We start from the raw sequence: 12,555 nt of genomic DNA on the forward strand, positions 1-12,555 counted from the left end.
CTGGAAGTCATTTCATCATGCGTATGATCAGTGTGCGGCCGACAGAGGGAGAGCTGACCAGAAGAGGTTCTTTTGTTCTTAAACTTCAACGTGACATTTTTGGGAATAATGGCAGTGTGACGACAAGGTCAAAAGTGTGCCTATTTTGGCAAGATGGCTTTCGGGCTCCCATCTGTGGATGGTCCAACAACGCAGCTCTCAGTTGCAACCTTGATCACTTGTTTATTCGGGCATTGAATCTCGTGCGTTATTTCCTAGGCAGAAATGGCACCGACACCTTTGTAGCACTCCTCAGAAGATGCCAGTTTTAGCGATACCAGTAACCTTGTATTCAAATCTCTTGCAAGTGTAAAAATGTTTTGTACCCTTTTTGTGGCAGGTAATGTGTAGCGTGTAGTACCGCGCATGGCTCTCCACCGTGCCAGGCTGCAACCAAGTCTCGATTCTCATGGCCACAGTTGTCACGAGTGTATAACTTGCCATGACTTTCCATAGGAGGAAGAGCAGCCACAGCAGCACGAGAGGGAAGCACCTGAGGTTGAAGAAGCAAAGGAGAAAAAGCGACCCAAGTTAATGTCAGTTGCTGCGTCTGTGGCTGCAGAGCAGGGCACCCAGGAAAAGCCAGCACCCGTGAAGAGGCCACATAGACGACGCAAGCGCAAGATACCTTGGCTGAACAGGAAACCAGCCAGAAGGTAAATGTTTTCCCTTTTCTCTTATGAGATATAGCAATATTCGTGCCATGAAGGCAAAAACTGTCCGGTGTTGGCTTGTGTGTGAAGCCCTTACCTGCAAACTGGGGTAAATGGTGAGAATGGAATTCTCTTGTTCACCTGCAAAGGAGAGGAGGGAGAACTAAATATGACCCGACAAAAAAAAAATGTAAATGACTGATTTGGCAAAAGTGAACAAAATAGGCAATTACAAATTGAATAGGAATAAAATCACAATTGTAGTGGATTGGCGGGTGAAATAAAAGTTCTCTCTTATTTCCTCTACAGCATTTCAGTTGGTTGCCTCGAATTGTTTCTTTTCTATTCATTTTCTGCAGTTGGCTGTCATAACTAAAACTGCCCGACCATCTTGGGGCAAACTGATTGTTGTTATTTTTCACATAATTATCTGGTAAAGTTCCTACTAAAGGGAAGGGCCTGATATGATTGTTTTCTCATTTTCTTTTTGCTGTGCAAAATGTTGGCACATCTGTTCAGGCAGCTGTTTGCAAAAGTCTTTATAGAATGGTGCCCATTTGCGATCAATTTCAAGCACACATCAGAAAAGCTGCTTTCAACACAATTGTTGCTACAATTTTTCTGTCAAGTGCACCACGGGTACCCCAGGCTGTTTCAAACGGCAAAGAGGAGAGTGGCCCTGAGACTGCAGCTGTCCAGGAGGTGGCTCGGCCTCCGGCCCGGAAACTGAGACGCCTTTCGGAAGCAGCCAAGGCTGCTGAACCAGATGCCGCTCGAGAGGAACCACCTGCGCGTAGGCTGAGGACCAAGGAGCCTGCTCAGACACCCACTGCAGCTGCTGAAGCTCCACGATCAGCATCGGGTAAAACCCTGCGTTGCCCTTCTTCCTTTGAAGAGTTTGAGACTATGGCACCAGTTCTTTCTGTTGAAGAGCTTGCACTTGAGACGTTTGAGATTATAGCTCCACCGAGGCACAAAATCGTGCGAGTGAAAGCGAACAAAGCACTTCGTTTGCAATAAAACCAGTTAGGTGTGCCTGTTTCCTTTTTGCCAGCCAACTGTCGTCATTTGCAGAAAGCCATGGGGTGAGTTCTTTTTTTTTTTTTCCACACATTTGTTGCACAATAAGCACTACATCTGCCGCTTGAAATTTGAGAGCAGGTAACTTTTTTTTATATATATATAGATCATATTAAAGAAAATTGGTTGGCATTACTCTAAAGGGAGGACGAGGGTCTTAAAACTAACATCTTTAGTTATGGCTAGAATCTCTCGAAACTTTGCACACAGACCTGGTTTTCTCTCCTGATTTCAGAAATGGAATCATAATTGAGCTGGTGGTCTTTCTTAGATCCAAAGTTATCTAACAAAGTTCAGAGCATAATTAGTTAATTTCTTATGCAGCTTTAATGAACTTTCTCATTGCATTTCGTTGCTTTTAATTACACGGATTGATAGCCAAAGACTCCCCGTACCCGATGACATCTTTCGTTTTCCTCTAAAGGCACGTCATCCTCACATATTATGTCGAGAGTAAAAGGCTGCATTATTTGACGCTGGAACTCATTAAGCTAATCTCAAATTGGTATTTATCCATTGCCTAAATTAAAAAACTGAAAATATCATTGGGTACCTCATTTCTTTCTGAAGAAAATGGTGCCAAAGTTGTGTGAATTAAAAAGAAGTTATCAAAACCCTGCGTAAGACTGTAAAGATTGACCAAAGATATGAAACTGAGAAGACTGCATTTGAAGTTTGACCACATATTATAACTTGAACGATCAGTAGCCTCACTGTGATATTTCTCACCAAAAATGACATGCTCCGCCCATTTCCAAAACTGTCTTCGGATTTTAAATATATTTTAACTAAAACTGGAGCTATCACCATTACCCATGGCCAAGGTAGGGTATGCCATTAGGAAATCAAAATTTTCGGGCATGCAATATTATTTTAATGGTATTGAACAATCTTGATAGAGTGATGTAAATGCTGGATCACCCCCTCATCTTTCAATATGACTGCAGTGATACTAAATTTGTTGTTGTCACTCAATGAGAATGCAATAAGAATGCAAAACTTTGTTAACAAGCACAAAAACTGCGTCTGCATTTGATGTTTAAGAAATGCTATAGACGCCATTTTGTGAATGTGACAATGACGAATCAACTCTGAGCTGGCAAACATGTTTGTGTTTTTTTTTTCCTTTTGTTTTTGTCGTTCAGTCATGCGAACCACATGGCAGATGAAGAAAATTTAAAAACAAGATTTGCAATTTCTGTTGACACCTTCATTTCCTCACTAATTTGCCCTTTACAAATAAAAAATAAGAGTTGATTAGGTAATTTTGGATAATTGTCTAACCATCTAGCTTTATCATGTACATGATGTCCGCGTTGCTATAAAACCCTCCTGCACAGGCCACACGGGTGTATATCTCTTAGTATTTAAAATAAAGGTTTGTAAATGATTAGAAAAATAACCCTGTACAAAAGGCATGCTATCTCAGAGGAAATTTCTTGATAACGAAGGCACCTGCAGTTAAGGTTTTTAAAATAACTGCATAAAATAGGCAGCCCCAAATAGCAGTCAAACCTCGTTACAAGGAAGTTGGATTTTGAGCAAAATTACATTTATTGTCAACAGGTTTGCTAATAAATTCAAGCAAAGACCGCTCTTAAAATGGGCAAGAAACATGCATTGCATGCATTGCATGCAAAACATGCATTGCATTGGTGTACCATACCTTTAGTACAAGGTTGCCAATACTAATCTCATTCACTGCCATGTTTTATATATGGAATTATTCATATACAGTGAACTCTTTGATTCAGCTTTCATGGGACCAGGAGAAAATTAAATTATCGAATGAGCCTGAAAAACTACCGAAAACTGTTTGCATTTCAGTAATTTTATCTAATGAACACCTGCATGATGGTTATCTGCATTTGAGAGCAAGCCCATGCGAGAATGATAGTTTTTCTCGGCATTGTCAAGCGCTTTGCTTCACGCTCACTATCGGGAACGTCGCAGTACTCCAAAATCGTGAAGGCTGTCTTTTTTGCAGTACAACATAATAGCAGTAGCGCCTGTTCACAAAATGGCCCTGGCGGGAATTTGCGCATGACCAGCACGCAGTTTCAACAGTGTACATGAAGCAGCATGTGGATGCATGCGAGGGGTGTATATGTCGGCTTTACAGCAGTGTAACATCATTTGAAAATAAAAGTAGAAGGCTAGTGGTGTGCCAAGCAGCGTCCAGAAATGCCACAACTGGTCAGTGCACAGCCGCAGGATGTTGTGAAATTAAGGAAAGGCAAACCGAAACTACAGTGCAATCTCGTTTCTGTGAACACCACATTAACAAATTTTTTAAGAATTCCCAGCGGATTTGCTGTTTTCAATGTAAAACTATTTCAGAATTACGAATTTCAAAATAGCGTGTATTTCAGAATAACGAACATATTTTATTTCTTCTATAATTTTGAAACATCAGTATTACGAATTCGGCTAAAATTAACAGCACCGCAGCTTGCAACTCGCGTAAAACATCTGTATGTATGGTCCGTAGGCTGTAGCTATCATCATCAGCACATCTAGTACCAGCTCCTAGCGACACCATGAAGCTATGGTTTATTACGCAGTAGCCAGCAGGCCTAGCTGCCTGCGTTTTTTTCTTCCTGTGTTGTGTGCCGTAGGCGGGTCGGTCGTTCGAGCATTCGGGCGCGCGGGATGGCATTTTTCTTTTTTTCCGCCACAGACTATCTTATTGCGAACTTTGCGCGAGATTGGCGATGATATTAGCCAGCGAAGTTCCAAGAAGATATGAACGCAGCTGCTTTTACTGCAAGAAATCGATGCAGGGAAAAAGCGATTCGGCCTCTACAGACAGCTAGCATTGCCCTATCGACTGTTGCGATCATTTTGAAAGACTGAGACAAAATTTTCAAACTTCAGGGAGCATTGAAAATGGGGTCGTAGCGAACTCTGGTGGTTCCTTTTTTTTTTTTTTTTTTATTTTTTTTATTTATTTATTTTTTTTTTTTTTCTCTTGCACATGGACAAAGTCCGTACTTTCATCGCTCGGGGCAACACACATGCGATGGGGTGTAATGTAGTGCGCGTTCGTGTTTGCTGCACGTGGCAGAAGAAAATAATTTATTTCTTCAAATAAATCAGCTTTGGAGTTGCACAGTGCAACATTTTCACTTGAGGCATTGCTTTGCTTGTCTATACACATTCCTACTGCCAAGGTACGTCATTTTCATACCTAGGTTTGACCACTGGCTTATAATCGCAGATTTTTCATTACAATATTTCAAAATAACGGATGGTTTTTTGCGATCCCGCGGGATTCGTTATATCGAGGTTTGACTGTATTTGACTGAGCTTTATTTCAGGCGTGCAAACTTCAGATGTTGCTGTGCCTGCCATAGCTCGAGCTTGCACAATGTATGCAGGTTCCACTATGGTGAGTTGCTGCCCTAAGCGGTCGGGGAAAAAATAGAATAAAATCTTAAGTTGTTTGTAAATTATGGGTAAATGCAAAGCTTTTAAATTTGACAGCACTTTTAAATAGGCCACTTTTGCAGATCTGTCGCATTTCAATGTGGCCAAGTTTATCTTTTTAGGGTACTGGCTAGTGTGCTGTTCATATGCACCGGTAGTTCCCTACAGGAAAGGGTGACACCGTTTGAAGTAACGGCCACCAGTCGCCAACCGAGGCTGCTGCTCATATTGTGTGCCATTATACCATCATCATCACTTTAAATCAATACTTAGAGGCTTTCTAGCTTTTTATCTTTGTTTTTCCCTTTGACCTGACCCGGAACTTGTCGATCCTCTCACTTCTCTCTGAAAATGGCCGTGTCACTCTCAGTAGACTGTCTCACTAAGCGCAGCTGGCATTGTCATGTGCATGAGTGCGTCGGTGCATGTCATTTCTCTGGTGCATTCATATTGTGGCAGGGATTGCTCATCCAAATGCCACATCTAAGTAAAGTGGTCTTGCATAGGACTGATATATTTTGTATCAGTGTGGCAGAGTGGATGTAACATAAGCAGTGAAAACGTGTCTTTGTTCATGAGCCTGGCTGCCCCTGCACCACTTGCAGGGTAGAAAATACATCAAGTAACGCATGCATGCCAAGGGAGGTTCTTGCGATTCAATTGAGAGCGCAGTGCGCCCAACTGACTGCCTGGCAGACACATACGCTCCTAAAGCCACTGAAAAAAAAAAAAAAAAATCTTTGAGAGCACTGCAGCACATGCACTGTAGAATGCAACGCCAGACGCGTCGGTATCATTTTTTTTCTGTTCTGTCACACCGCCTGGTGGATTTGCCAAGCACTATGCTCGCAGACCCCTCTCCCACTTGCCCACATGGTATATGTGTATGGTATATTTACCTGGGTTAAATGAGGGAACTGCGCAGCCCGACTGTGTGTTGCAGTTGTAACTTGATGAAAATGACGATAACGACAGTAACTGCGACACACCCTCGCGCTGTGATTTACTGCACAAAGCAACAGTGTGTTGCGGTTTTAAACCAGGCGTTTGATTTTGAGGCATGTGGGTTGCTGCATTACATACCTCATTCTTAGCACTTCCGACAAAATACTGGGTTTTCTAAAGAGTCTCAACATGCGCACTAGAACGCCACGTATGTCAGCCTTCACTCAGCTGTTGTTCACTCCGACTTGTTCCTGTCCGTCTCACAATGGCCCACACAAGTGCACAGGCCGCACTCAATGGTCTAATCATCATCATCATCATCAGCCTGATTATACCCACTGCAGGGCGCAGGCCTCTCCCATGTTCCTCCACTTAACCCGGTTCTGTGCAAGCTGCATCCACTTGACCCCTGCGAACTTCTTAATCTCATCCGCCCACCTAACTTTCTGCCGCCCCCTGCTACGCTTTCCTTCCCTTGGAATCCAGTTTGTTACCCTCAGCGACCATCGGTTATCTTCTCTTCGCACTACATGTCCTGCCCATGCCCATTTCTTCTTCGTAATTTCCACAAGAATGTCAGTTACTTGAGTTATTTCTCTGACCCACTCTGCACGCTTCCTATCTCTTAATGTTACCCCTACCATTTTTTGTTCTATAGCCCTCTGCGTTGTCCTCAACTTAAGTAGAACCCAATTGGTTAGCCTCCACGTTTCAGCCCCATAGGTGAGTACAGGCAAGATGCAACTGTTGTATACTTTCCTCTTGAGCGATACCGGTAAGCTGCTAGTCATAATCTGCGAGTGCTTGCCAAATGCGCTCCATCCCAATCTTATTCTTCTTGTTATTTCCTTTTCATGGTCCGGATCTGCGGTTACTACCTGTCCTAAGTAGACATATTCGTCCACTACTTCCAGTATTTCGCTACCTAATGCAAACTGCTGTTCCTTCCCGAGGCTGTTGAACATTACCTTAGTCTTCTGCATATTGATTTTCAAGCCTACCTTTCTACTTTTCCTGTCTAGGTCATCAATCATTATTTGCAGTTCATCCCCCGAGTTGCTTAGCAAGGCAATGTCATCAGCAAATCGCAGATTACTGAGGTATTCTCCATCTACCCTTATCCCTAACTGCTCCCATTCCAAGTCTCTGAATACTTCCTCTAAACAAGCCGTGAATAGTACTGGAGAGATTGTGTCTCCTTGCCTAACACCTTTCTTTATAGGAATTTTGTTACTTTCTTTATGCAGAATGATGGTTGCTGTGCAGCCACTATATATATCTTCCAGCACTTTCACGTACGGCTCGTCTACCCCCTGATTTCGCAGTGCCTGCATCACCGCCAAGGTTTCAACTGAGTCAAATGCTTTTTCGTAATCAATGAATGCTATGTATAAGGGCTGGTTATATTCCGAGCATTTTTCTATCACCTGATTGATGGTATGGATATGATCGATTGTAGAGTACCGTTTCCGAAACCCTGCTTGATCCTTTGCTTGATTGCAGTCTAAGGTTGTCCTGATTCTATTAGCGATTAACGCCTAATCTTGGTCTAATACTTGAGCAACGGTCTAATACTTGAGCACAAAGCTCCAGCTCGGAAGCAGATCAGGTAGGCACTACTCACACCGGGTTCTAACCTCGGATTGTGCAAATTGTAAAAGCGAATATACAAAACGTCATTTGTTTGCATGGTACGGCAAGAGAAGCCACATTATGAAGTGTGATAAAGCAGCGCATACACGAGAAGCAAAACGATATGCCGTAATCGTGCAGCCTCGCGAATCTAGCTCTGCTGCCTCTGTTTTTTACGGCTACAGTGAAATGGAATTGTAGAGATACCTTTTCATCTTAGTTGAGCTCTAGTGCGTCTAGCAGCGTGCTTTCAGTTTCGCGATAATTTAGCTGTCCTTTCGCGCCTCGGTAGCCTCAGTAGTCCTACTAAGTGAGTGATGCGAAGGCCTCTAGGCAGCGCTAGTATGGGGAGAACTCCAGCACAGGTCCCATATAGAAGCAATTGAGCTCTCAGTTGTGTTCCCATCACTTTCGGTGCTCGTAATATAGTGTACTGCAAGCCTTTACATGATCAGGTCAGTGGTAGTTCATGTGAAACTGGAAAGCTGTGCAGAAAATTTGGATTTTGTCATCAAATTATTCCTGATTTGCGGGAAATGCAGCTTTGTTTCTTTCAGTATGCATATTCTTCTTTATTGGGGCATAGAGGTTCTTATAAATAGCTAAGTGACCTGTGTAACTGAATTACTGCAGCCTCATGTTGTGCTCCATTTGGGCATTTAACTATAATAATATATTTTCAAATAGATAATGGTATGGGTATTGATGAAGTTGAATTTAAATCAAGTTGCTTTGTGTGAATGATGCAACATGGGTACAGTTTATAAAATTCTCTATTCTGTGAAAAAATGTGTGTGACCAAATGCTAAGGTTGTAAGGAGCGCAGTGTGTCTTTGAAGCAGAGGTACTGTTTTCTTCATCACAATAACCTGTCCTTTATAGGTAGTCCCAGCAATTTTTTGGCCAATGCAGTTAATGGTCGATTTATATTGCTGAGGCTTTTTTTGCCAAAGTATGGGACATTCCTTAACTGAAACTTCCAAGCATGGCCTGGACAACTGCTTTGTGTGCTATGCCAAAATTAAACCTGCGCAAGAACAGCTCATATGAAGACCCAGCTCAAATTCATGTTTCTCCAAATGACAACTTCTTAGAAAGAAGGCATGATCTGGGCGAGTTCAACACATCACTTTTTTTTTTTCTATAAACTATGAAGGCTGCTTGAAATGAAAGATGTGGTGAATGTTATGATCACTAAGTGTGCAGAAAGGGGCAAAATTTCAAAGCCAACCTGGTAGCCTGGACAAAAAGCTGCCTTAGAAAAATGTTAATGTTGTACAGATGACAAGATACTGTAAAAGTAATTGTCAGGTACTCCATTTGGTAGCGATTATAAAGGTAGCCTGTGCGTTAACAAGGTGAGGATGACTGCACAATTTGCAGCACAGCTGAAACACCAATGCTTTAGCTAAATCACTGGATGCAGTTTATGCATGCTGTCATCTTGGTGCAACAGCGTATTTCATCAAACCTTTCAGTGTCATTGATGTACCCATACATACCCTGCTCTGTGTGTACCAGAACACAGAGCTAACACAATTGGGGTGATACCGCTTTCTGACATATTTCTAGAAGCATCTACTATCATCTCTCTACCGGGTTTGCTATTTAAGAGGTATTCACACCGGGGAGAAACCCACCCCTCTCGACTGGGATGTTGTGAAAAGGAGCCTCCTTTGGGCACTTGAACCGGTTTCCCGAAGGCCCCTCGGGGGTCGGGGGCTTTTTGTCGGCTGGCACAAAACTTTCCCCCGGGAGAAGGGGTGTCCGCGGCCTTTTCTTCGCTCTCCTGGCAACTTCGCAGGTCGCGCACTATGGGAAGCACGTGATTGTAGTTGGTATTCGGTGGTTGTTGGTGGCAGCAGAGTTAGCATGACCGGGCCAAAGGTGCTACCAGCACAGGGTCAACTTAGTTTTTATTTCGCTCGCAGTGAAAGAAGAAAACCAGCCAGATAGGAAATTCTACATGTAACACTATAACGGCCAGCTACCTGTACCGGTATTGTATGCGCGACAAGTCGGAGCCAGCAACTTCTAAGTAATGATGCAAATTCATTCTCTTTTTGTCCGAAAACATGTGGCGAAGAAAGGTCGATAAACGACGACGGCTGCACAGGCGTACAATAATTGCCCGAGATGGCCAGGGTGACGAGGAAACCCGGCAGTGGGGCATAGGAACGAGAGGCACTTGTGGAGCCTGAGAAAGACACAGAAAGAATTACCTACCCAATAATTAATTGTCTTTTGTCAAAGCATTCGGTCCTCTTCGAATGTCATTTTGGCTTGAGACAAAACGATCAGATCAAACATCATTACTTCGACAAAAAGAAAGTTTTAAAAAATGCATTTATGACAAGCAGATGTCCCTTGCAATTTACAGGTTTATCGAAAGCGTGCTAATTGTTCAACCATATCCTTTTTAATGCAGAAACTTGGCTGCTTTGGCTTCAGAGGCGTTATAGGCTATCATTACGCTCGTACTTGAAGCATCGCTAAGACATCGAAGCACAGGCCAGGACTGTAGCCAGTCCATTGAAGAAACATATGTCTGACATGCCGTATGGATGCATTTTATACCCTCTCTGTTCCTTTTGTATATTGATGATGTATAGTATACACTCCTCCTAGCGCGTTTCGTAGCGCTTGCTGACGATGTTACTGTGCTCATAGCAAGAGACGCAGTAAAAAAGAAATGTTACATCAGGATTAATTTTTGGAATGCTTGAGTCAGTGGACGGAAAATAAATTTATAGAAGTTAATACAAAGAAAACGAGCTGTACTATCCTTGACTCAAAACATAAAGCTATCAGTAATAACACCTGATTGATGCTGGGAAACAACGGGATAGACATATATCCAACAGGGCGTCGTATTCTGTGAAAGTGGGGATGTGTGCGCCACTCTGTTTATTTTGTGGCTCTAGTGCCTACCATGTTTTTGCGCCCTTATTTTTGTGTTGAACATGAGAATCGTGCAAATTTGAGTACAAAGTTCCCAGGAAACTTCAGTTTCATTGTAACCCGTCTCCATCTTCCTCATTCATTATCCGGCGCAACTAGGCTACCTGCAAAGCTGACAGATTGAACCCAGCTGCGGTGAAGCGGAGAGGCAGGCAGCGCAGATGCGCTCTCCTCGGCGCGCGCTGAGCCTCTGTTGTCTGGGAACGGTGACATCCCGCTCGTACTCCTCCGTCCGTGTGAATGCGGGAGCAAGGGAGGGGGCTCTGCCGGCCGGCGGTGCCCCCGCACCCCCTCCCCGACAAGCTCTCCCGTGTTAATACCACTTTAGGGTCGCAGATCAGGGAGAAACCGTGCTAAACCCTTTCTCTTGGCTGGCATGGTCACTCAGCGCTAGCGTTGTGCTTTTGACTTGCAAAAAGAGTGGAGGCTTTTCCATGTGCGAGTGATCCTATGCTTGCAGTTCATTGGTAAAAATTTGCCAGAATGATTCTGCCACCTGTTGTAACTTTGTTGACTTATTTTATTTTTGTTATTAATTTTAATTTCTGTCTCCGTCCACTTTATCAAGTTTCAGGGTCGCACTATTGCCCTCGCATGTGGTGGTGCTCACTGTTATCGGGAGCACATCATGGTCATTGCAGTATTCTTCTGCTTTTCATCTTTCACTCGCGATTTGTGGTTTTTTACTTTGTCTGGGCCACTGAAAGTGCTCCCTCTTTGCCAGTGCATCACTTCTAGAAAGAAAAAAAGAAAGATGACACTGATAGTGTTAAATAGTGTTGTATTGCAATGACTGAATATTATTCAGGGTGCTTGCTAAGCTTAATAATAGCAACAATAATTTTTGGTCGACATTGAGTCTGATGTGGAACCCACCACTTTTTTTCTCTTTCGTTGCTTCCTGTAAGTTATGCAGTTTGGGTTAACTCTAAGATACCTTCAAATTGCCTGCCAGACTCATGACCACTAGATTTCTCTTCTTGGCTGCCCCCTCAAGAAATGGGCAGTTAGCCATTGTGTATTAGAGTGACGTTGCCACAGCGTCGGACTGCAGCAACCTCCTGCAATGTCAGGCAATCAAACACCTCTTTTAAAATGCTTTGTAATGTAGCACTCCAGCACAAAATATTGTGTGCAAATGTGCTCTTTGTAGTCAAGTACACGTCTAGGCATTAGACGGCACAGATTGCAAAGCACATTGACACTTCATGATGACACTCAAGCCATCGGTACCGAGTTATTACCATGCATCCCACTACATACCACCAGTCATCACAGTCGGTTCAGGAGCTACAACATGCAAACTGCGAGCCTAAAGCTACAACTGAACCCAGTAAACTAGTTTGCTACTGGGAGCCACGCTATGTCAAGTGCAAGATTATGCACAGGGCTGGCTGTAAAGATCACTTATTTGACAGCATTAATCGAAGGGATAAGGATTTGTCTTAAAATTATTTTGCAAGAAACTGTTCTCATTCATGTCATCTGGCATGCACAGACAGTTTTGACTTGAATACATAATTTATTGACATTTGTGTGAAATCAAAGAATCACCGAAGTTGCCTTTTCTGGGAATGTTTAGAGATTCATTCTAATGGAACTTAGTTTGTAGCACGGTGTAAGAATATTTAGGTGGGGACACAGCACGGGCGAGACACTGGACGCAAGTTTCCAGATAAAGTACCAGCCACGCTCCTCCGAACCGGACCGCTGATCGCAGCGTCAGCGTCGATGTAGCGGTGAATCTTCGCTGGAATAAAAAAACACATACATTGACGACGCCGTTGCGATAGCAGCCTGCTGATATCGCGCGGCG

At 43.2% G+C, this 12,555-nt stretch overlaps 1 protein-coding gene across 6 annotated transcripts in view; it reads left to right on the plus strand.

Moving 5' to 3' along the window:
- Positions 1–12,555, plus strand: part of LOC146203898 (uncharacterized) — a 112,255-nt gene that overhangs the window by 65,471 nt on the left and 34,229 nt on the right. For all 6 annotated transcript variants that reach the window (XM_084588969.1, XM_084588974.1, XM_084588973.1 and 3 more), the window contains 2 exons: positions 496–695; positions 1,322–1,554. In XM_084588969.1, the coding sequence (XP_084445095.1) occupies positions 496–695; positions 1,322–1,554 (433 nt within the window). The remainder of the gene's footprint in view (positions 1–495; positions 696–1,321; positions 1,555–12,555) is intronic.

This window comes from Amblyomma maculatum, chromosome 1, assembly GCF_055883805.1.
Source record: "Amblyomma maculatum isolate TAMU_Amacu chromosome 1, ASM5588380v1, whole genome shotgun sequence".
NCBI lineage: Eukaryota > Metazoa > Arthropoda > Arachnida > Ixodida > Ixodidae > Amblyomma > Amblyomma maculatum.